This window comes from Channa argus, chromosome 11 (genome assembly GCF_033026475.1).
Source record: "Channa argus isolate prfri chromosome 11, Channa argus male v1.0, whole genome shotgun sequence".
Classification (NCBI taxonomy): Eukaryota; Metazoa; Chordata; class Actinopteri; order Anabantiformes; family Channidae; genus Channa; species Channa argus.
Genome location: NC_090207.1, coordinates 3,836,072 through 3,862,488, shown reverse-complemented (window position 1 = coordinate 3,862,488; position 26,417 = coordinate 3,836,072). Strand labels below are relative to the sequence as shown.

General features: G+C 37.8%; 1 protein-coding gene across 1 annotated transcript; it reads left to right on the top strand.

Annotated features, from left to right (window-relative positions):
- The first annotated feature begins 891 nt into the window (after nt 1-891).
- mapk1 (mitogen-activated protein kinase 1) lies at nt 892-26,417 on the top strand. Its single transcript, XM_067522579.1, has 9 exons — nt 892-1,301; nt 14,207-14,389; nt 15,494-15,683; nt 16,069-16,185; nt 16,591-16,705; nt 18,087-18,218; nt 19,070-19,179; nt 20,356-20,484; nt 22,676-26,417. The coding sequence occupies exons 1-8, from the start codon at nt 1,156-1,158 to the stop codon at nt 20,470-20,472; spliced, it is 1,110 nt and encodes a 369-aa protein (XP_067378680.1). The 5' UTR covers nt 892-1,155; the 3' UTR covers nt 20,473-20,484; nt 22,676-26,417.

Sequence of the window (26,417 nt, the reverse complement as noted above, 5' to 3'; positions counted from 1 at the left end):
ACAACAAACCACCAGCGTTATAATTCGAATGACAATTCATATGGACTTTACTATACCCTTACACACTACAAATGTGCCTCTAAATATACATGAGCACATGCACAGATCAGCCACAACATCAACACCATCTGCTGGATTAAATATGCATCCATCCGTTATCAGTAAGTGCTTATCCTGTGCAGGATCGTAGGGGACTGGAGCAGCTGTCATTGGGAAAGAAGCAGGGTCCACGCTGGGCAGGTTTAAATACTTCACCAGGGCCAACACAGAGAGACGTACATAGACAGACAACCATTCACACTCACGTTCACACCTACAGGCAATTTAGAGTTACCAGTTAATCTAACATGCAAGTCTTTGGACTGTGGGATGAATCCCAGAGTACCCAGGTTCATTTACTAGAGTAAATGTAATTAGTTACTTACTACCTCTAGTAGCTACTAGTTACCAAAGTGGCATAATGAGTACATGAGGTAATAAAATTAGCCCAATTGAGTAGAAGTACGAAGTAGTTGTTCTAAAGTGAATTTATAGTACAAAAGTACAAATACTATGATTTTTTGTTTTGTTTTTGACGGTGTTAATCCACAAATTATACATTAGCATTTCTTGCTTCATTTTTATTTATTTTTTTTAGAAAGAATTATTATCCGCTAGGTAACTAGTAACTAAAACTGTCTAACGAATGTAGCCAGTGCCAGATTTCCCTCTAAATTGTAGTAAGATAAACTTAAACGTCCATGTAGCCTACTGCACTTGAGTAATTACATTTTTTACATTTAAATGCTCGTTCTCTTGCACAGCTGAGTCGAAGCGGTACCTGAAGGCAACGCCGGTCATAAAAAGCAACGCGCTGCGTCACGTGACGCCCTCCGTTATTTCCTGCTGCAGCCGCCTCTCCTCCGCTGCCTGCGACAGCACAGCCGTGGTGTGGGCGCTGTGAACGCACGTTAACGGGAAGAAAAATCTATCCACGCGTACCAAGAGGCCTCTGCTCCGCTGTAAACTCTGGTGCAGACTCAGCGACGACGGACAGAAACACACCTATAGCTTGTCGAAGCTTAGTTGTTGTATTCTCTTCTTTGAAATTCGTGTTAAAAACAAACAAACTTTAAAAGAAAAAAAGGGGAAAAAAAAAAAAAGCCAGTGTTCATAATGGCGACAGCTGCGGTGTCTGCTCCTGCTGGCTGCGGCCCCAGCCCCGGGCCGGGAACGGAGCTCGTCCGCGGGCAAGCCTTCGACGTCGGCCCTCGGTACAGCAACCTCTCCTACATCGGGGAGGGAGCCTACGGGATGGTGTGGTAAGTGAAACCGACGGCTCTTTGTAAAGCCCGTATTACCTGGAGTCAACCCGTGTAACGTGAGCTAACGGACATTTAGTAACGTTACATTTTAGCTAGCAAGCAGCGGTGTCACAGGGATGTCCGTCAACGTTAGCTAACGGTAAATGAAGGGTCCTGTTAGCGGGGGAAACGGAATAAATCACCGCTCGTTTAGACATTTTTCTGTGCTCCTGTTCGGCGATTGTTGCTGTTAATAACCACCGGGTACTGTGCGTGTAACGTTACTCCACCTAACTAGTTAAGTCTGTTTTTTTTTAATTTAGTTAGTAACTTGCACAAATGGCAAAGATGTGCATAAATCAAATGCCGATTGCTCCCTTCAAATGTGGTTTGGCACTAACTCTTGATAACATCATCATCATCAGGGTAACATCATCTAATGGAACCAACAAATCTGCTCTTTTGTCAGTAACACTTTTATCATGGGCATCCATCTGGGTTAAATGGACATTGATTTAATTCCCTTTTCAAACGTGTTTTCAGTCTCCTGAAATAGTGCATTATGCCTTTTAAAATACTTCACCACTGAATCTAAGGGTTTCCAATGCAGAATTCATAGTCCTCTGATCGTCCTACATGGGTTTCTTCTCTTCCTGTTTTTTCTGCACTATATGATTGCCATAAAATTTCCATGTGTTCTCACCCACGATAGACCACGTTTAGTTTCGTGGGTGATATTTGCATAATATGCCTTGAAAATTCATTGCAGGAGTACCTCAAGGGGTTTTCCTTGAATAAATGTTTGTTTCAGTAGGTGACGGGTTGCATGCAGTATGTGAAGGAATTTATATGTAAAACCAAGTGTGGAAGCAGTATTTTCCACCTGATCCTATGCTATTAGCGATATAGTGATGGGGAAACAAATTTTTATATAATTTGCAGTTTATATAGCAGCATCTGCTCCATGACTGATATTTTAGTTGTTGTAAATTTGCAGGATGCCTCCCAATAATTAACGCCAAGCAAGATGAAGTTGAATTCAACTGCGTTTCACAAGTCAAATTCTACTCTATTACTAACATCACAACTTGCTGGTTTTCTAGCCTGAGGTATGTGCTTGACCTTAGATGTGCACGTTGTACTGGATTACATAATAATGTTGTCCTTGTTGCGTGGTGTAGAGACAATAATACATCAGAACAAGCGTTGAAATCTGTAAAGTAATGTTAGCTAGAAGCTTGGTGACATGACTGCCTTTCAGATTAATTTGTAAAAAACTAGATATTCACCTTTTTATATAATGTTAATCCTGTAACAATTCATTATTTGTTTTTGTTTGATCAGTTTCAACAATTAATTAACCCATAAGAAGAAAAAAAATCCCTCACCGGGTTTTCAGATGATACCAACCCTTGCTTTATTCTTTTTTTAAATTTTTTATTTATTTTTTAATTACACTGTTGGCTTTTTGTTTTTTAGAGAGTTTGTCAGACAAAATAAAACATTAAAATTTAATACTTTACACTATGATAGATATTTTTCATTCATTTAAAAAAAGTTGAACTGAATTCATTCAGGAATTTGCGATGTTACAATTGTAACAAATAATTAAACCACTCTCCTGTTAAATCTAAAACTTCATAAAAACACCTCAACATGCATCACAACTTTTATAAAATCTGGCATTTTAGGCTTCAACAATCACAAAAAGGTTTGTCAGGGATGTCGATATGCTACAAGTGGTAACTTGTCAGATTGGTTTTTTCACTTTTAGGCTTGGTTCTCATTGCTGTGGTATTTCTGCACTTTTCAGTCACACAGTGTGGGCAGCACAGTGACGTTTTATTTTTCGAACTTTCTTTTAATGAAGTTTCAGTTTCTGTAATATGAACTCTGGTTATTATATGTGTGTCTGGTTATTATACTGCTGTAGCATGCCTAGTATTTAGTGCTTTTCTTTTTATTCCAGTTTTGTGAAATGCACTAGTGGAAGACAAATAAAATAAAAATTAAAAAAATAGTTTTTATTTTGCCCTTGAAATTCAGTAAGATTATCAGAAGTCAACTTTTTATATTAATCATCCTAGTGTAGACCAAATTCACTGGAAAATGTTATAATCCCTGATGATTTCATTAGCCAATTTTTAATACTAGTACTTTTAGAATATTTGTACACTGATTTTAATCTGTTTGTAGGGTTCATCTGGCCAGGCGTAACCAAAACCTTTCAGGTCACAGCACAAACCTGAGCTAAAAGAGTTTTCATACACAAAAGGTTTTGTGTTTTTGGGTTGTTTCATGTATCTCTTATTTCCCGACATGAGTGATCATAATTTACAGCAACAGGCACAGACAGGTCCACTATGCTTGACTAAGGTTACAAAGACAGGAGCTCTATTTGTTTGACTCCCAATGATGCCAAAATGTCTGAGCTGGCAGAATAACAGGTTACAAAAATTTAGTGTTTTGTGTTTTTTTTTTGTTTGTTTTTTTTTGTTTTTTTTTTTAAACTAGAGACTCCCTTGTCTCATGTCCTTAAGTAACTCTTTAAACACTATATCCCAGGAACACAAACTATATAAAAAGCAAGTTATTCTAGCACGTTTTAATATCATCTTTTGATTTTCTTCATGCATTTCTTCTTTTTTAACTTCAGTGGTGTATCTGTATGTCTGGCATGCTCAAAGGCAGTTGGAGGGTGTGATGTCAGTCTCAGCCTCCTTGCACTTGTCTTGCTGTGTTCTTTTTGAGACCTGTGATTTTCAGTCAGTTGGTCCTGTTGCTTTGGTGTGCAGCAGCCAGAGAAAGTGATGCAGCGTGTACTTCAGACACCCCCTTTGAAGTATAATTATATCAGGAAGTCTGTGTGTTACCATCATCTTCTCTTGAACTTTATTCAATAAGTAACCCATTTTCTGTTTCAGAGACATTTTTAACATCCAAGAATAAAGTTAAAAGCAAAACCTTTTAGCTTACATGTTTTTTGTTATGTTGCAATGAATTTGTTTTACAAAGTGTAAGTCAACAGACAAATGCCAATCATAGCTCTGCTCAAAATGATAACTTTACATGCAAAGAAAAAAATAAATAAAGGACCAATGCCCACTGTTTGACTTCCATTCACTCGGAAAGGCCTAAAGATGCTGTTGAAAATAAACAACCTATATTGAAGAACAAAATAATACTTCTTCAATAGGACACAGGGAAATGATTTCCACCTGGATAAATGCCCAGTGAGGACATAACTAGTCAGCATTTAAACAATACTGCAGATAGGTTTGGTCTCATCGTCTTTTATCTGTCTGTTTGATTTTATTCATCATAGTGCAGACATCTAAATATATCTTAATTGCACTTTTCCAAGACAAATACTCACATTTAAGTACTTGCAGATATGGAGTACTGATACAAGTACTGAACTGTTTTGCTTCTAATGTGTTTTTCTGGACTGTGAGATCCTCATCAATCTACTTCAGTTAAACAAAGAACATTCTTGTGAATACATCCAGAGGCTGGATACATCCAGTACAGGTTTTCAGTGTATCTCAGGGTTAACAGATTGAGACGTACACAGAGAACTATACACACTCATTTACATCTATAGGCAATGTATAGTCACCATTTAACCTAACATGCATGTTTGTGGGAGAAAACCCCCTGCATGCAAACAACTCAGAGGGGCTGCAACCAGGATGTGCTTTAGACCAGGGACCTTCTGGCTGAGGAAACTGCTCGATACTGCTCTTGAAACTTCTTTTATTGTGGTCTAGCATCTGAATTGCAGTTTTAGTCACACTTTCTATGACTCTAAAAAAGCTTGGTTGGTTCAGTTTGTGTACTTTATACCTGTCTGTCCTGCTTAACATCATCTTGTCGTGCTGATGCAGTGAAAAGACAGTTTGCGCCTCATATTTGAGGTATCCTTACATCAACACCGGTTGCCAGCCTTTATGGCGTTATTAAGGGGGTATTCAGCCAGGCAACACAAGGGCATGATGTCCCATAGATGTGTCGTAGGTTGTTCCTCTCCTTTTGGGGAACAGAGGATATAGACGTAAGCTTTAGTTCTCTAGGACAGTGGCTACATAGATTTAAAGTGTGAATCTTAGTCCCCATAGTTGCTTGTGCCAACACCAATTGGGTAATCAGAATGGTATTCACCTAAATTTCAAGTTTATTTAACATTATTGTGAGTTACAAAATCTTATTATTTGCATGTGTTGTAAAAGTGAGGTTAAGTTTTAGGCAGATCTGCTTTATTTTCAGATCTGGCCCTTTTTTATTTTATTTTTTTTTTTTGGTGTTGTTGATGGTATAGCTGTTTTGCATGTCAGGGCTTTCCAGTGGCTAAGAGCTGCACAAATTGACTGTGCACTGAGCCTCTTAACACAAGCCTCAGTTTGTGCACACAGTTTGTCCGCTTACACAATCACAAGATACTGCATCGCCCTCTGTGATGAGATTCAGAAGTTGCTGTGGTATACTCTACCTTTCAGCCCGCCCACATGAACAACTAGATCATGGTGTGTGTGTGTTTTAGAAATTTTATATTAAAAAAAAAAAAAAAAACATAAGTGGTACTTAGGGCAGATTTTATTTAGTAGTCATGACACACGTATAATTTTTTTTCCTTTTGTTTTTTTTTTTAAATTGAAGCAGGTGTTAATGTAGGCAGAGCAGAAACTGGATTAGTGCATTACTGTAATCAGATATGATATCTGTTGATACAGTATTCTGCCACAACACCAGTGCTCTCTTTTCATCGAAATTTAAAGGTAACACAAGGCTTGAATTTATTTGTCAGTAAGCACTGAGGTTGTAGCCCACATTCCCACATTGACCTAAAGTAGTTTATTAGAAGAAATACTAAAATGGAAGGAGCTGTATGTAATGTCATTGGCTAAGACCTGGTCTGCTTTTGGGATTCCTATCATCTCATGTAGACTGACTGTAACAGTAATTTTTTCCCCTTCCCATTAGATACAAATGTTACTGCAGTAAAGCAGTTTATTGCAAAAGCAATAAAATAACATGTAATCTGATAATAAACATCCATCAAGATCATACTTTTTTTTTTTTTTTTTTTTTTTTTTTAATTGGAATTGAATTCACAGTTTTAAATAGTTTGCGATTCTGACTTTGTCTAATTTTGATCTCGACTCCTTGACCTTCCTGATTGTCAGCTGTTGCTGATGCTCAGCTTCATCCTGCCATGAGCCATCCTCGAAATGCCACCGTGGTGCCCGTCTCCGTAGCAACCCTTCTGCCTCTGACATCAGTACCACCACTTCACAGCCAATGGGAGAGGGAGGAGAAGAATGAGAGCCCTGACACTCTGAAATCCTGTTGTGCAATTTAGGGGATGTAATTTGGGTGATAATGTCTGCCAAGACCAGCAAGGAGAATTCTGTTTCCAGGATCAGGCAATGTTTTCATGCACACTCCTGTTTGTTGCATCGATGCTGATATCGACAAGCATTATGTAGGCCTTTCACCTGCAGCAGCCACTGGTCATCAATATAAAACACAAATCCATCCGCTTAAGTTGCACTGTGAGATATGATGCTTGATATTTGCAGAAGTGGTTTAGACAGTTTTGATTAAAGTATCGTCTCGTTTTTATGTCAAAGTGTGCCGGCAGAGAAGTTCCATCGCACAGAAATTAGTGGTCGGAAAGTGTTGTCATAACTACCACAGTTATTGACTCCTCTTATGTAAAGTCATGACAGTATAGGCACAAAGTAAAAGTGATGAAATTATGAACAAACTCAGGAAAGTGCTGTCTCAACACTTCAGCTTTCATGTTTGTAACATTTAATACTTTAGTAAAAAAATTTAGATGCTAAACATTTTTTTTATCTGTTATCTGAGGTATCGTGTCTTTCTGTCTCTCAAACAGATGTTAAACTTTACTGGTGTGGTTTAGTCAACAGGCAGCAAAAAGATAGATTTTTAATGCCGATTGTAGAGAGACTGTATCAGGATGAAGAGCTGTAGCTATCTGCTCAGGATTGTGTCAGTGTCTTTTTTTTTTTTTTTTTAATAACTCAAATGTCTAATTTAGATTAACAAAATCATTTTTGCTTAATTACACAACTACTAGATAGGAATGCAACAATAATGTATCAGTTCATCTGCTTATTTTTTTTTTTTTGTAACCATCTTTTTTTATAAAATGCTGTTTAACAAGCATTTGCGATGCTGGGGTAAAACCAAATATATTCAGATTATGTCCTCATATTTAAAAAGGTAGAACACGTTTAGTGCTCCTTTTTTTTGCTAGTAAAGATTACTTATTACTTATTTTTTGTTGCTCGAGTAGTTGCTTCAGCTGTATTTGGGAGAATTTTAAACCTTGTGATCTTGAATTAAACATAGCTGTGATCACAAGTTGACATTGTATAGAAAGAGTTTTAAGAAACGGGTGAAGGTAACAGTTTGACGCTCAAGGTTCTTACTTTTATTAAATTAAATTCTTATTTATACAAGAATGCATGTTGATCATTTTTAAAATACCTTTTTAATAGTTTTTTAATGATAAAATCCAGTCCCGATACCTGGATGTATTTCCTGAACTCTACATGCAACATAATACCATGTGAATGTGTTTGATTGTAGAGACTAGACTGGTGGTTAAATCTGTGACCTTGCTGATAAGAGCTCAGAGACGACAAGGTTCAAGTGTTTGGTCAGTGCCCAAGAGCTGCAAGTTAATGCAGGAAAACTAAAATGTAAAACCCGTGCTGTTTGTAGGAGGCCTGGCTGCTCTACTTCAGAATTGATAGTACAGTATTTACTGTATTTGGGCCTGTGTGGGTTACACTGCTTTCACCACTAATGTGTCTCGGTTTGCTACCTGTGTTCACCTTAAACGCTCACACTAAAAGAAATTGTTATTGACCCAAGTATCAGATGGAGTTGACAGCTTTTACGCTGCACAAGGAGGCCATTTATACTCCTCATAAAAATGTTTTGTTGCCAGGCTTCTCTCTGGACGCAGCTGTTATTTACACACTGGTCATTTTAATGTCACAGAGCTTCTCTGCAAGATTCTATATGCAATGCTGGGTGTGCGGCCAAGTTGTTTTGGGGTTTTGAGGTAAAGAGGCACAAGCTAGCGTGACAAGTGTCAGAGCTGTGTTGGCTCAAACTTCAATCATACTGACTGAAATCAATACAACACACAATCCTATAGTGGTAAATAGGGTTGACGATGCACAGATCTGTCATAAGATTCAGCGCATGGTGACAGCAAAGGAAATTACACCAGGGCAATTTAATACAACATGTTTTTTGATTTAGCAATAACTGTGAGTTTTGTTGCCTAAGAACGTATGTGAATGTTGTGGTATTGTAAGTGACTTGCATATATTAATATTTTATCACTGTAGAGCTGCAGCAACCTCTAACCTTTAACTCTAATATCAAGCAAGGAAAAACATATTGGGACTGTTGTATGCAAGTAGTAATGCCACTAGACATTTAGTCTCTATTGAACAATAATTTACCTTAATTTTATTTTAAGGAACAACTTTTAGACTGTTGATATAACTCGACAAAACATTTGAAGATGTATCCTTGGGGTATCGGAAAGTGTTATGGATTATTTGTTCTTGTTTGTTTTAATTATAAAACAAGATTAAAAAATCATTTAAAAACAAAATTGGTCACATTCCTAAAACATTGCATTGCAAAATAGTTAATAAATCCTGATTATGTAGGAAGTGGAAATAAAGATTTGATATTATGACAGTAAATCAGGGATTCCATTATCACCATGGTCTGAATGATGTTAAAACAATAAATAATTAATAATCTGATTGGTTAAAACCCACTGAGACTTGGTTTCACACCAGATTACAAAGTTTACATGAAGATCTGTACTGTAAACACAGGATAGTTAAAAACTTTTCTGGCTTTAAAGGAAATATTCATCTGTTGGGAAGCGCTGACAAAAATGATGCAAATGTACTTTTATAAAAGGATGTGAATAATTATAAATCATCTACTACTTTTTGTTGATCTCTTATACACGTTTGCCACACAATAGAGAAGTGGATATGAAATGGCATTGACCATGTTTAATTGTTGCACATTTTGTAAATGCTGCAGATGCTGTGTAATAGCATAACACGCCCCTGTTGGGTAATTCAACAGCCTGACACCCTCGCTGCACATTAGGCTGAGTGTGTTGTTCAAAGCCTGTCCCTCCAACCTGAGACTTTCGTCACAGAGCGTTGGACCTCATGTCAATTTTGTGCATGGACATTTATCCAAACTTTCCTTACGTTTCATTTAAGTATATTGAGCTTTTCCCATTCTTCCTTTAACCAAACCCCTTCAGCACTGTCATGGTAACAGTGCTATTGCATAACACAGTGGCTGCAGTGTAATGCCTTGTATTGCCATCTCCTTGGAAACAAAGCCCCCTTCCCTCTGTCTTCACTCCCCCATTTGATTCTTCTTACTGAGCATGCACAGAAAATAATACTGAGGCAGCGGATACAAGAGAGATATCTCAAAACAGATGCTTTTCAAATGCCGTGCTGCTTACAAGAGAGCATAGTGCAGTTGTTATCGTTGTCATAGCATTTCTATCAAAGGCGCAGCTTTTAAATTTCACAAAACTCTGTAGGTAGGAAGGCAACTTTAAAGAAATTACTAGAAGACTAATATTGCTACTGACATTGTAAAGATAAAAAAGATTCTGGATTTAATACTTTTGTGTACATGATTAAGGTTTAGGGCAAGCAATGATTAAATGGTGAAAAACTGAACTTTGGACACTTTTTTTTTTATATCACCTGATCAATTTGCAGATTTTTGATAGATTTTCTATGGACTGCCTGTCAAATTTTTACAACCCCAGCTTTAAGCTGTAATCATACTCTTAAGTTAACAGCCAACCATCCCATTTGAGGAACTGGAACCAGAGTCAGCCGTCATAAACCCCATCAGTCAGCTGGGAGCAGTTGGTCAGGTGTGGCATCCTCTGGAGAAAAAAAACAAAAATGGATGAAGTATAGCTTAAAGTGCAAAAGTCAACTCTAATGTGATAAGGCTGAGCACGGAGAGATTCTGTACACAGAGAAATACTCATACTGGGTCCTTGTCTGAGTGTACTTTGTACTTCCTCAAAGTTCCTTCTTTTACATGCCTGGGCAAACTGACAAGGAACTGAAGGGCTTGCCTCAGTAAACATGTTGAAATCCAGAGAGAGCTAAGATTGTCCTCACTTTTGTCTTCGCTAAATTAGGTCACTGATGTTTTTTTTGTTTTGTTTTGTTTTTTAAATGAGCCTTGCAAGCTCATTTTCTCAGTGTTGCAATCTTTGTAACAACATCAGAAAATCTCATAGTATTCACATTATAATAGAAGAGAGAATGTTCAGGGCATGAGGTAGTTCCTCTCATCAACTTTAAATATGGCAGCCAAAACATTAGAACCATCTCTTCTTATAGTGCACTCCAGTACACCTCCACCGCCCGTTTTTATTGCATTAAGTTGCTCAGGTTATCATGACATTATGCCTGAGCGGTTCTTAACATTGTTTAGTTTTTGTTACAACTATGAACTGCTCATACCCCAAGTTGCAGTGCATGGTGTATTCTTAATTCTCTCATAGCCAGCGGTAAACTATTCAGCAGTTTTGTGCTACAGAAGTTCTTCTGGGGCATCAGATGCCTCAAATGCCCCGCAAGACCTGCTGCTTTAAAGATCTTCTGATACGCTCGTCTAACTGTTCTAATTTAGCGCTTGTAAAAGTTGGTCAGCGTTTTCCGTTTGCCTATTTTTCCTGCTGCAAAACACATTAACTTCAAGAAGTGACTACTTACTTCCTGCCTAATGTTTCACAATCCTTGCATGTTGTCATTGTAATTTCTGTAGGTTTATCAGTGTTGTTCACTTCACCTGTCACTGATTTTAAAGTTGTGGCTGATCACTGTATATAACACAGAAAAACCTTCTATCGTTTGAGAAGCTAGAAGCACCAAACTCCATAGAATTTCCGTAAACATTCTAACAAATTGTTGCAGATATATTTTCTATTGATTGACAGATTAATCGACTAACTGTTGCAACCCTCGTTTCAGCAATTGATTTTTTTTTTTTTTTGAGTTTCTAAAATGTGTTCTAAATAAATCAATTTGGCTAGTTTTTTTCATGCAGTTGGAGATGGCATTCTATTGTGAGGACTCTCTTTATTGTGTGGGTTTACATCTTGCATATGAAAATGCTCTGCTGTGGTAAATGTACCGCTGACTGTCTGAAGACACATTATGTCTGCTCCCTGCTTCTCTGTACACAAGAGTATCTGCTGGTATAGAAAAGTTAGATGGAAAAATGTTTCCTCCCACACACACGCTCCTCTCACACAAGTGGAAAGGAAGGTCACTCATATTTCCCTCGCAGAACGACTGGCACACTTGTGTTTACATTTCAGTCTCTACACCCCCATCACTATAGCAACTCATTTTCTTATTTTGTCATTGTGTGGGTGTTATTTCAGTCATTTCTGTTTGTAATGTGCAGAAATAAAACCACACTTGGCTTGATGTAAATGATGAAGCTGGAAAATGTAGGAAGCCATTAATATTGCAAGGTTCCTCAGTTTGTCATCATGAACTACAGATCTGTTTTGCAATTTTGGTTTTGTAATGTTACCAAATGGCAGCAGCTTCTAACAGTTTGAGATCAGATGACTGAGATGCAGAAGTCTTGGAAGCTGACAGGAGTAATTTGCATTTCTTGGCAGTAGTATATGAATTGGATTGTATATGTCAATTGTGATTCTTCATGGTAGACTTCAAAATAAGATCCGCAGAATGTCTGCCATTACATTAAAACCTCAGTGTGCTTTAGACATCAATATCTCTCTAAATTAATTTTACCAAACAGTACCTGAAGGCAACACCCCAACATCTCATTTGTCCATTTTTGGGTTTGAAGGTTACACTATTTGCATTTAGGTTTGCAGAATCCAGTGTCTTGGGTTAAATGAATGTGGGGTAGTGGCAACACTGAGCTTGTTTTTAAAAATAATAATAATTTAAAAAAGACCGAAAATTCCACTTTGGACATGTTTATACCATGACTGGTTTCCTTGGTGTAAAGATGTCCCATTACAAGCACAGCCAAGGGTTTATAGTGGAATTGGACAATCAGTTTGCTGGGTGATGACACACTCAATTAGATTTTGACATCTGTGAAACAGTAACTGCCTTCATTTGCGTTGTTAATAGCTGTAATTAGGACAGTTTGTGTGTGATTATAAAGAACGCGGTGTCATCATAATACAATAACCCTGAATGTGTCCTACTCCCAAAATGTACACCTGCCAGCTGCAACAAAACTGCTGTTCCAGCATACACGGAGTAATTAAAAGTATGCAGACTAAACAAAAACCAATATTCTTAAAGGGCTGCAGGGATATGAGAAAATGGTGAGCAAAAACAAATCCCAATTTACAGCACATTTTTCTCTTGTCTCTTTATACCAGAGGACAGGCAGGCATTATTTATCTGTTTGATTGCCAACTCGTCTCCTCATTGAATGATTAGTGGGTAGTAATGGTAAATATGTAATTAAAACTTGTCCCTTTTAGTCTTTTAGCAGCACATACACGGCCTGGACAAAAACGTCCCCATTTGGATTTAACTAATCTAATAAAGTAGTTTAAATTGGAAATTACTCCAGTGATTTGTCTCTCAGATGGCAAGTAATTCAATCCTAACTGATACAAGTAGCTGGTCATCTGAATGACAACCTGAATATACTAAATGTCCATTTTTTTGGGGTCCTCTGTTGATATGGGCATATTTCAAGATGACAATTCCAGGATTTATAGGCCTCAAATTGTGAAAAATTGCAGCATGAGACATTTTCCCACATGAATTTGCCACCACAGAGTCGAAAACTTAGGCCCACTGAGAATTTTCTTGAGAGGAGTTCACGCAGTGGTCGCAATGTGATATTGCATAAGCTCATCAAATAATGCCAAATGTGTACGGTAATAAAAGCCTAAGGATTTTCTGTTTGAAAGTCTGAGCCACTCATATGCCTCTTCTTACTTTTAAACTGATTACAGCAGCTTCGTTCTTCCTCACAATTCTCTGCTTCCACGCATAATAAAGGTGCACTGGCTATGTTAAGATACTAGCAAAGCAAACCAGCATTTGCTGTTCTTACTGCTTCACCTAAAAAGCTTTCCTCTGTCAAACCACAGGAAGGAAGCAGCATTTGTCACCAAGCCTGATACCTTACTGCTGCTGGTTATAAAAGAAAAAAAAAACAAAAAGCTTGGGCTGCACAGCAAGATATTACATTTTCCATTTAAGCTTGTGTTCAGCTTAATGTAGCATCCCAGCATTATGGAGAAGTGGAAGCTGACTAGACTAGCATGATTTTTACCAATCTTGTATAATTAATATATTTTATTTTATTTTAATTCCTATACAGAACGTATCTAAATGCATGAAAAGATGAGCACAATTTATGCCAGAAATTCAACCAGTCTGAGAAGCAGATTGATTATTCATTGTTTGCAGATATCACCTGGAAACTGACTCAAACATCAGACAGTCTAGCAGAAATTCAGCCCATGGTGGCCAGTTCAGGATTAAAAGCATGTACAATCCACAGTGTCTCCCTGGCTTTTATAGACTTAGTGTAGCATACTGTAGTTGAGTCATTGCCATCCCGTGGTTTTCTACAGCAGAGCATGTGGGTCCAGGAGCTTGCGGTAAATGTGCTGAAATCAAAACTTAATGATACATTGCTAAATTATATTTTTCCCCAGTTTAAACTTTACCATTCATCACCTTAGAACCAGAAGTGGTGATACTTGAGTATTTTAATGTTTAATTTCTTCAATGTAGTTGACTTAACACCTTTTTTGTGTTTGACTTTTTTTAATATTTCAGCTCTGCCTATGACCGGGATAACAAGATACGTGTGGCCATTAAGAAGATCAGCCCATTTGAGCATCAGACATACTGCCAACGCACTCTGAGAGAGATTAAAATCCTTCTGCGCTTCAAACATGAGAACATAATCGGAATCAATGACATTATCCGTGCACCCACCATTGACCAAATGAAGGACGTGTATCCTTAACTGTGCTTAACAAAGATGTTGCCACGTATTTCATGTGTCCACAGTGGACAGTGTGTTTCAATGATCACATTTGATGGGTTTTCTGTAGCTACTTGAGCTTTTATTGTTATGAGTATCTATACAAAGTTTTACTCAAGGAACCAGTGTGGTTGGTCTCACACTCCAGCATTAGTAGCTGAATAGGGTTTTTCAGTTGTTTTTTATTACATAATGGCCACCTGTCACCATAAATTTGGCAGAGACTCTTTTCACTGTAGCCCTGCAGCAATGCTAACAAACTAGTCGAGTCCACAGTCACTGTCGGCTTCATAACACCGTGTTTCGTTCACAATCAGCCCACCTGAAAGAATAGGCTGTGACTGAAGCCCAGAGCTGCTGCTTCCTGCAGCACTGCACAACGTGAGCAGAGCATTGAGCATTTAAGGTTTGAGCGTAGTGAAGTTTCCAGAGCATCATCATGTCAGCAGGCTTATTTTCTTTGCTGTGTCACCTAAATCTAAATGGTTGACTGTGTGAAATGCAAGAAAAACTCTAAATGTAGCTCAGCAGCTTCTGAGCTACAAGCTAAACAGTTAATTAATCGATTGTTACATTTAGCTTGTTTTCGATTAAGACTGGAGCTAATTATTTTCATATTTTAATAATCTTAATGGATGTTATATAAAACAACTAATCATTGAGACTATAAAATTATATTACAGCCTATGCTGATGTCTTTTTTTTTCTCTTCCAAACTAAATCCCCAAAATGAATATTTGTAATTTAGTCTGACATATAATTTTAAAAAGTTGATAAATGAATAAAAATGTCAATCGTTAAAATATTTGCTGATTAATTTTCTGTTGTTTGATTAATCTGTTAATCATTGCAGCTCATTTGCACAGGTTTGTTTATTAATCTTTTTCGTCCAAAAAATAAACAAAGAATTACAGATTATGATTTGTTTATTTTTTGGGAATCACACAGTGTTTAATTTGTTGGATATCAAATATGTGAACCTCTAACTACATGGTTATGTACTGTAATGGCTCATTTTAGGATCTGAACATAAAAGCACCAAGGTCATTAATTTTTTTTAACGTGGAACTGTGCAGATATATTGTCCAGGATCTCATGGAAACAGACCTGTACAAGCTCCTGAAGACTCAGCACCTGAGCAACGACCACATCTGCTATTTCCTCTACCAGATCCTTCGAGGGCTCAAGTACATACACTCTGCCAATGTCCTGCACCGTGACCTGAAGCCTTCCAACCTCCTGCTCAACACCACCTGTGATCTAAAGGTTAAACTCTTCCGCAACTTCCTATGCACTTAACTTAGCATCTCATGAAATGGGAACATTTCTTCTCATAGCACTGTGCTTTTAATGTCAGCATTCACTTCTCTCTTCCCAAAATTTGGCTTTGGCAGTTAAAAAGCTTCAGTTGTTGTAAGGTTACACAATTTTAAATGCTGTCCCTGTCAAATATGTATATTATGTATTAAGCAAAACGGATTCAGTGAACTTGCAACAAAATGTGAGACCAAACATTTCATTACAGATGTTACTGGCCTTTTCTTAAGATTAAGGAGTAAACTATTAATTTAAAACCCAACAAGGACAAATATTAACACAAATTATCCCTGATGAGTACAAATTCTCATTGATTCCTTCACTCTTCCTGCAGATCTGTGATTTTGGTTTGGCTCGTGTGGCTGATCCCGACCACGATCACACTGGTTTCCTAACGGAGTACGTAGCCACACGTTGGTACCGTGCACCTGAGATCATGCTGAACTCTAAGGTGAGTGAAATGTTGACATGTCAACAGTCGGGTGTAATGTTTCATTGTTTGTTTTGCCACCAGGACTCCTGAAAATATCACCTGTTACTGGTTGTAACCTCAATCCTGCATTTTTGACTATGCTGGTGCATTATGTATTGGCAGGTTTTGCCCTTTTTTTTTAACTTTTTTTGTTTTGTTTTTTCTAAAAGTAATGACACCATAGTGCTGTTTTGTTTTTTTCCCTGTCAGATTTTTGAAGACAGTCTAGTGTAGTTTAAGAGAACAAGGTAACAACACTGCAGAATTTAAGATCTTTTTGTTTAGTTTGGGCCAAACTTGATGCTGTTTGTGTTCATGCCAAGAATGAGAGGGTGACATTATATGTTGTAGTCCTAACTGTATCTTTGTCCCCCTCACTCTCAGGGCTATACCAAGTCCATAGACATCTGGTCAGTGGGGTGCATCTTGGCTGAGATGTTGTCCAATAGACCAATCTTTCCTGGAAAGCACTATTTGGATCAGCTTAACCACATTTTGGGTAATAATTCTGTCTTTGCCCAACTTTTTAAAGAATCATTATATAATTATTGTCACCTACAGCTGAGTTATCCATTGTTTTCAAAGCGATATCACTATTTAACAAAATGCAATAAAAAGCTATGATTCATTTTTCTTTTTTAACACTACTAACATTAGAGAACCATTCCTGCAGGCTTCACATGCAGAGATCTGCCTGCTCATGCCTGCACAGGAAGTGAAAGTCAATAAAGAAATTTGAGAAATGAGAAAAGAAAAGTAATTGAGATTTCTTTTCTTGAGAATAATTAATAAAAACAAAAGAACTGCAGTATTGCTAACTGTAGTGAGACTGACCATGGCAGAAGCAAACACTGATGTCAACAAGACACCATGAAACGCCGTAGTCGCATCAGTCGTTGGATATATTTTTGGATTAGTTAGCCCAGCAGGGACAGTTGTAGTGCAGAAGCAAACATGCAAGGTAACACCACAAATGTCCTCTAGCGTTTAAAAAGGGCCTATTGTCCTGCGTTTGACATGTTAATGATTAAAAACATCTCTTCAAATTCAACCTCCAAATGCTACCTGTGGCCGTTTGCCGGGTTTCAACTGACATAGGAGTTAATTTAATGTATTGTCAAAGCTCACTGTCAGTGTGAGAGAAGGGCTATGGTAGCCAGCTGGAACCTCAACATGTTTGCATATTGTTGGTGGTTTTCTATTTTAAATACGCTAACTCCACCACCACACTTAACATGATTGTGTGAAATAGTGGCTTATATGATAGATATGTGCAATGCTGAATATTATAATTTAGAGCTCGTTTCCTCAGAATAATACAGAGAAGTAGTTTAAATTGCAATATTGCTCTAAAATAATTTTCATGTATTATTTAGCCCTATTGCGACCTAAACAATAAGCGAACCAACACAGCTGCTTTGTCTTTCTTTGTAATTGTTTAATGTGCAGCGCTTTACTTTACTTTACTAATATGAGTAATCCAGTGTAAGACGACTTCTGAAATGTATTTATATAATTAACACTAAAAGTTACTAATTGAGATTATAGAAATGTAACCTACATTGTGTTAATCTCCCCTGAGACGAATATGCTTAAAAGATTTGGTAACTTTACACTTTGACTAAAATTTCACACTCACTGTCATTAGCAACAGCTTTTAGATGCCAGTCCATAGATGCTTTAGCTGTTAATATCAAGTTTATCAAGTCGTACTTTTGTGTCTCGGTGCTTGACCACATATTGCTTTTCCCATCTGTCACTTTTTGTTAAACTTGTTGCCCAAGAAAACTTCCCAAAATAAGTGAAATCCTTCATTTTCTGTTTAGAGCTGTGCAATTTCTAACTTAATTATTCTCTAAAATCTTGTCTTTGTCCTTCAGGAATCTTGGGTTCTCCCTCTCAAGAGGATCTTAATTGCATCATCAACATTAAGGCGAGGAACTATCTACTTTCACTGCCTTTGCGCTGCAAAGTGCCTTGGAATCGCCTCTTTCCCAACGCTGATCCAAAAGGTCAGAGCCTTGGAAGTTTCTTAATGGAAAAACATAATCATAATTTAAAATATTACAATTATAAATGGGGAGATGAGATGTGTATATATGTTGAAATGTCTACTAAGTAACTTCTTGTGATAGGAGAGACAGGATCTTGGTCAAAGTTTATTAGATTATCATAAGGTTTTATCATTTCAAGATGATCAAAATCTGGCAAGTTGATTTGCTGAGAAAGCAAGTCTGTAACCAAAGCACACAAACAACTTGCTTTTACTCATAAAAAAGAATCTAAACTAAAATAATAAATTAGAGTATCAATGAAATTAAAATGTATTTCTGTAGCTCAGTTCCCACATCACAAAATTCCCTCAGTGAGCTTTACAGTCTGTACAATGGCAACGTCCTCTGCGATAAGGAAAAACTTCTCTCAAAGTCTTTTAAGGCTTAAAAAACAAAAAAACGATACAACTTCAGAAAAGTCATCAGAGGAGCCGTAGTAGCTGAATAGTTAAGGTTTGTGCCACATTACCATATCTCTTCCCCATCTTGTCCCTGTTTGCAACAATACAAATTTTAAAATGGATATGAAAAATATAATAAGGCAAAACTTAAACGTAACTTCCAAAATAATAAAACACAAGGGAGAGTTAAACACACAAGGATCTGCAACAATGGCCAGTCTGTAGTGATGGAGGTGCAACACCCAAAAGCAAATTTAAACATAATGAATTTAAAAATCTCAATAGTTTATTCTCTCAACTAATCCATGCAGCAACTGGGGTGTTTGGTGCCCTCTAATGGACACAATTGTGTTTTTTTTTTTTCTACATGATATCATGTGTAAGCAACATTATTTGCTTGTGCTGCAGCTCTGGACTTGTTGGACAAGATGCTGACCTTTAACCCTCACAAGAGGATTGAGGTGGAGGAGGCTCTGGCCCACCCATACCTGGAGCAATATTACGACCCCACAGATGAGGTGAGATGAGATTAAGATTTCTTTATTTGCCATTTATGCATAAATAGACAAGTCTAGGCATATAGGAATTCTTGTGCAGGGCTCTCTTGGAGTCAACTAAAAGGTTATGAATAAAATTAGCTAAAAACAAAATAAGAAATGCAATACAATAAAAATGAAGATAAAGTCCGAGAGGCCAGATTGAGGTGGTTTGGACATGTTCAGAGGAGAAACTGAATATATCGCTAGGAGGATGCTGAGGTTGGAGCTGCCAGGCAGGAGGTCTAGAGGAAGAGCAAAGAGGAGATTTATGGATGTAGTGAGGGAGGACATGAAGTTAGTTGGTGTGAGAGAAGAGGATGCAGAGGACATGGTTAGATGGAGGCACATGATTCGCTGTGGCGACTCCTGAAAGGGAACAACTGAAGGAAAAAGAAGTGAATACAATAATGAACGGTGGATTTCAGAATATTGCACATAATGGTATTGTACATGTGCTTTACTCGGTGAGGTAATGAGAGGTAGTTATACATTTTCCACATTTTGTATTATCTATCAGTCTTGCAGTGACGGTCGGGAAAAACTGTTATAAAATCGTCTTCCGTGTGTGATAATACTGTCCGATCTACTGTGTCAGAGGTTGTAGATGCAGTTTTTGTGTGTGAGCAGGATGAAGTGAATCTCTGATTATGTCCACAGCTCTTTTATTGCAGTCTGTGAGTGTGTATTGCATCCGTAGCAGGAAGTTTAGTTCCAATGATCCTCTCTGCAGTCTTTATAAGTCTTTGAAGAGCCCTCCTCTCTGCCTGTGTGGTGTTTCCAAACCAGACGGTGATGCCAGTAGTGAGGGTTCTCTCTACCACTGGTCTGTTTGGAATTGGATTATTGGAGTCAATTTTTTTTTTAAATCGTTGTGCACATCTTTGTACTGTCTGTAGAGATTCTGTAATGGAGGTGATCGAATCAACAAAAGTGCTATTTGTTGCTCATCCAAATGTGTCTCAGAAACACGAGTGCAAGCAAATAGCCTGTTTGGGGATCTGTTTGTAGTGTGTGTTTGTTGGTGCTTAAGGTCAGTTTAAGTGTCTCAGGGGTCATGTTCAGTCACTTTAAACTCTGCAGCCCAACCTTCTGCTCATTTAGTCGTCATTCTAAGCTTGTACAATAAAACCAACATTTTCTCTGCACCCTGTGTAGCCTGTTGCTGAGGCCCCCTTCAAGTTTGACATGGAGCTGGATGACTTACCCAAGGAGACACTGAAGGAGCTCATCTTTGAAGAAACTGCTCGTTTCCAGCCCGGCTTTAGGTCCTAACATCTCACACAGGTAAACAAGCACCACTGCAATTTACCTAGAACCAACATCAACTCGGGGAGGGAGACAGTGTTCAGAACCACAGGTCCAGAACAATATTAGCACACGTTGCAGTCCAACAAGGTCAGAAAGATCAGGGTGATCCTCGCTTCCTGCCTCCGCTGCTTTAAAAACACTGCAGAGTTGAGTGTCATCATGAAAACTACTTAACACAATAAAGCTGCAAGTCAGCGGTGTTAAAGCTGTAAAAACCATGATTAAATTTACCACTTAAGAGCCAAAGTAAAATATGGACACAGTACACTTTCATACAGGATTAAATGTGGCGTTTACAGAGTTTGAAGCAGAAGTACTTCACAAGAATTAAACCACTTTAAAAAGTGAACATGCACTTTATAGGCACACTACCCAAATATAAGTGTGCTTTATTAAAGCATGAACGCATTTGTGTCACATTTTCTCAGCCTCTGGTGTTAGAACAGCCATCTAACGTTGAGAGTAATGTAAACCTAAATGTAAGGTTATATGCTGCCTTTGATCCTAAATATTCTTCATAAAAAGAATTGGCCAGAAATGGAATTATTTTATTTCAAAAAGGATTCATTTAAAATGTCAAGGAAGCAGGTCAAACCTGTGTTAGTATCGGTGCTCAAATTCAGACCACAACCAGATCCATCCCGACCAGATTAAGAATAACTGGATCCAATATGTGGTTGGTCGTAACAGAGAGAGAAATCAGTTAATTCACTTTGGATCCACTCAGGTGTCGAACCTAACCTGATTCTGGTCCCAGCTTTGTCCGGTTATTCAGAACCGAGTGGACTTGTGCAGACCTGTAATTTTGCACACAAATACCACTATTCCGGTGTTTCCCACGAGCATTTAACAATTAATATTGATCACAATCCCTTAGAAGCAACACACAATCGAAAGAAGTTCAGTAATTAAAAGCAGATTAGGTGATGGCCATATCATCTCACACACTGACACTTCTCAGATGTGCTAACCACCAGCTGTTTCGTTACAGGCCTCTTGTTGTGATAATAATTATTAGCTCTGTGTCAGCATATGTAATTACTGTTTCCTCTGTGCAACATTTTGATGCATAACATGAGTCTGCTGAAAAGGAAACGGTGTGTGACATCTCCCAATTAGAGCAGCACAAGCAAGTCGCTGCTCTCTGCAGCTTTTTTTTCTTAAGCATAACGATGTGTTTTCACATCTTCATTTTTTCACTTTAGCATCGTAACTGTGAACATATAGTAGGCTCAACAGTTTTTCTCTTTATTAACAATCCAGCTGTGGGGTTTCTCAATAATGGGAGAAAAAGGAAATATTATTGGGACATTTTTTGATTAAAATTTGATTGTTAGTCATAGGAATGGGTTATTGAGAAAAAAATGTAAATGAAAGTTTTAGCATAAATTGGTGACATTTGTGTTTTTATTATTATTATTATTATTTAAAATATGGTGAAATCGCTGTGGTGTCTTAGCAGCATTCTCATCACCTGTCACCTCAGTGTGGTTGAGCGGTTTTCTGAGCTTTTTCAGTTTGTTTTTCTGGCAATGAATTAAAGTACCTAGAGATGTCGCACTTCCTCTTGCTGAGCCAAGGTGGTGAGTTTTTGAGGCCTATTATGGACGTATTAGGATAATATTTGAAGACAATAAAAATCAAATGGGACTGATTTAATCTAAAAAAAACACAAACATGTTTTCAGTGGTTGGAGGCAGCAGAACAGTCAATTAAATTATCTAATAAAATAAAGGCAGTTCATGACATGGTCCATGTACCAGATGTAAGATTTTATTGACCCCTGGGGGGAATTTCAGGTGTTATATAACAGCATAATGATGATGGTATGAAATTTAGAGCTGCGCAGACAGACAATTACTCTATGGTCGATTGGTTTAAATCAACAAAGAACCTGCGGCAGTGCAGGTGGAGTGGCCTGTCGCTTAAGGTGCTGCTCAGGATGCCCTGTATGATGCGTCGTTCATAACGATTTCTTCCTTTGGGGAACAGAAAGGTCTTCACATCATTACCCGGTGCTATTGAATATCTTGATGCTCTGACATCAAGTAGATTTCTGATGAGAGTTATTCTCTATATAAATTATGATGTGCAGACTTTGTTTTCTCTGTACTTTTAACACAACTTTGAGGTACTTAACTGAAGTAGCTCTTTGTTTCCCCTCCAGATGACTCTGTGGACCGGCTTCTATATGGCCACTGCTCCTCCTCGCCTCCACACTGTTGCTGTGATTTGTTTTATTTTCTTCTCCTGTCGTCCACATCACCTGGATTCCTTGGGTCTCGCTCGTTAAGTCAAATTTGCTCAGGAATGGCGTCAGGAATCAAACAATCAACCATTGTCTTTCTTTTCCTCTTGTCTCTTCCTCTCTTTTCTAGAAGTGAAGAGTGAGAGGATGAGGCTTTACATCACAGCTTACAGTGTTGGGGTGATTTTTGCATTTTAAGCCAAGATAAACAACTGTGTGTGTGTGTGTGTGTGTGTGTGTGTGTGTGTGTGTGTGTCAAAGGCATTTGGCTCTGGCTATTCAAGATCTTTGGTCTCCAGTCAGTGATAGGCTAGCTGTTGCGTTTATTATTGCAACTGTTGTGACTATAACTCAGCCTACATTGCACAAACAATAGTAGATCACTTGAAAGAATCATCATTTAAAAAGGAAAAAAAGCCTTTGTCGCACTGTTACAAGGGATTTCGTGATCTATATCTAAATTTTTTTTTTGTCAATTTTGGGGGGGGGTAAAAAAAAAAAAAAGAAAGACAAGAAAAATCCAAATTGAACCCAAACTATTAAAAACAAACTGATTTATGCAATGAAATCCCATGATCACCCAGAGACGGGGCTACAAGCCATCACTTGGTGTTGATGAGGATGGACAATTTCATCAGCCCTTGTATTTTACTCCTTAACACACGAATGGAAAGCCCAAATGCAAATGTATAAATATGAGTACATAAAAAGCCGTAGGAGTCTTAAGATGTTTTAATGGCAAGAGTGGCAGTAGGTTATTCAGATGAATTTATAACTTTTTTTTTTTTTTATTGAAACATTTAAAAATGCTCGTTTTCTCTCTTCTTAGCTTCAGTAAGATGTCATTTGTGTGTAAAAGCACCAGATTACATGTGGCTTCACAATCGATTTTTGCCTTAGCTGTGAGAAACTAAAGGAGAAATCCATTTTTCTGTATGCACAGTGGAATACTTCTCATATCTGGGAAACTTTACTGCGTCAGGACAAGAATTCAGTTCACTTTGTCTGAAGGAAATGTTGTGCCTCCCTTTTCTTCCTGTTTTGTGTTTTCTTTTCTTCTTCGGCATCTGTTAATCTCTCGCTCGCTCGCCTTGTTAAAACAATACTGTGCCCTTTGCATGACTGTTATAAGCTCTGTATACAAAGATGACAATGATGTTAAGTGCCACACAAGCCGGGCAGATCCGCTGTGAAAGTGCCGGGCTCTTTCGGTTCTACCTTTAGTGGTGCGTGACACTTGCCCAGTAAAACGGTGCTTTTTGTCCCTTTTTCTTTCTTTTGCTTCGTCTGTGTCCTTTTTTTTTTTTTGTCCACATTTCTGTTTCCTCCCCTTTTATCTCATCTGCATGCTAAGGCATCTTCTTGTGATTGCAAATAGGAGAATAACCATATATATGTATTTATACAAAAATCACAAACGTGGTTTCCTGAACCAGAGAAGTGGAATTCAGGACCGATACAGCTGAAATGACGTGGTTCACATCGAGTGTTCCATTTGTTACAGCTTTTTGCTTTACATTGCACATTCTCCAACAGTTGGCAGTGTCAGATCCAGCAGGACGCTGCCGAAATTCAAACCCCATTTTAGACTTCTTGTCAGTAACTGCCAACTAAAGACTGTTGAATTTAAGTTATACAGTTTTTAACATGGGCCTCAAATACTGTATGTCCATCTTCATGGCACACCCAGCCTTTTGGTTAGTGTACAAGTACTGCAACTTGTCAAGAAAAGCTCTTTTGGGAATGTGTGAATGATATGAATGGAAGTAGTATTACTTAGACACAAACGCATCTCCAAGTAGATTAACGTCACCTTACCTGAAGAGATTCTCCAAGAATCCGAATCTGCTGGCACTTAGAAACAAGAGATTCACGTCTAAAATACGACAACAGGACTGTCGTGCTGCTTTTTGTTAGTCACTTCACAGTGTATACGGTCTGTGACAAAAGCATTGGGTGACCTGTAATTGATTTTTATGTTTCTTTCACAAGATGAGTGAAGTTAAACTCAGTTTGATTCTACATTCAACTTAAATGTCATATAGCAAGTTTAGGTTGTACAAATGCTTCTCAGAGCTGCTCCGATCGAACTAAATGTGTGGACAGAGCCAAAGAATTACAGTTTCTTTGTTAAATAATGAAACTGAAGCCGATTCTCTGCTGAAATGCACACAAGCCATAATCAGTATGACGTACCGACACACCTTGAGCACACTTTATCACTATAGCCAGGAGAGACGTCAAACCACTGGAGTTCTGCAAACAAAAAAACGTGTTAAGTTGCGCTTCAAAACTCCAGATTAATGTGCATTTATCTGTAAAATGAGCAGAGATGACAAATTTATGATTATATCGAATTAATTGGTAAAACTTCCTTTTACAGGTCTGTTTTCAACTTCCCACTAGTTTTCTAGAAAGATGTAGTTACAGATTGTAGGTAAATTAGGGACAATAATTAGTAAAAACCATAAGACACATTATTCAAAGTTAAATCTGTTGTTCTTTAATCCTGAGATTATTGAATACAATTCCTATTTAGTGCTAAGACACCGTAATTTAGAGTCTGATGACGTGGACAAATGTGCAGCTTCTCTCTCTGTGGGTCTACAATTTAAAAATGATTTGGAAAAACGTTTTGTCACAGAGGTTAAATCATCTAATGACATTTTTAAAACGTGTGTGACCAAAACGGCATTGCAAAAAAAATCTTTTTAGCACTCGCACACAGACGTGAGGTAGACTGATGTGTCCCTCCACCCCTCACACTTGCTGTATACACCCGCCTGTCTCACAATTATTAAATGCACTTGCTTTTACAGTAGTTGGGGATGGGGACTTGTAATCCACGGTGCCTGCCGGGACTTGACTTGCCTGTAGATAGTGTTTTTTTTTTTTTTTGTAGGGGAAATGGGGGTAAAGCAAGAACATTAAGGGCACTGGAAACTATGCGGATTAGTTGTATAAAAAAGCTTCTGCTGCGTTCTTTGTGCATCCTGTCTGTCTGTGCCTTTTTTGATAGTCTTGATATCCAAGATTTGATGTGCAGCTTTTGTTCAGTCGGGAATCCGTTGTAATCACAGTATATGCTCTTAAAAATGAACACAATCATGTCTGGGTGGGTGGGGGGAGGGATTGTGGGTGGGTATCTTTATCTTTCAGTTATGTAAATTCTAAAGAGATTTGTTGCCACCGCTGTGTGACTTGTGACTGTATTGAAAAGATGAAAAGCAAACATTTATATTTTTGGCGTTACCCTTTTTTTTTTTTTTTTGATGTTTTTGTGCAGATATTTTTATTGTATAATGAATGTTATGTTTCTATCAGACACTAATCTTGTTTGAGTTGTCTCCAGTGAAACTGCTTCACTTTGTAGGTTTTGATCAATATAAACCTTTAACTGTGTCGTTAACATTTCTAAAAGAGGAAAAAATAAATAAGATCCTTGGTTGTATTTTGAAGTTTTTCCGTTTGACCTGCCATAGAAATTGTTCGGTCAGTTTTATTTTGCTGTTGTGTGAAGGATTTGTCTTGAACCAAGCGTTTCTCTATTATTAAAGACTGACTGCCACTTTGGGAAAAAAAATATTTTTTTTTTTGTTAGCTTTTTTGCAACTCTGCCATGACATTTAAATAGATGTTCATTAAAAACACTGTATCTTCA

Coding starts and splice junctions, on each gene's coding strand:
- mapk1 (XM_067522579.1), top strand. CDS start 1,156: ATGGCGACAGCTGCGGTGTCTGCTCCTGCTGGCTGCGGCCCCAGCCCC. Junction 14,390..15,493: donor ATTGACCAAATGAAGGACGT/GTATCCTTAACT, acceptor GGAACTGTGCAG/ATATATTGTCCAGGATCTCA. Junction 16,706..18,086: donor TCAGCTTAACCACATTTTGG/GTAATAATTCTG, acceptor TTTGTCCTTCAG/GAATCTTGGGTTCTCCCTCT.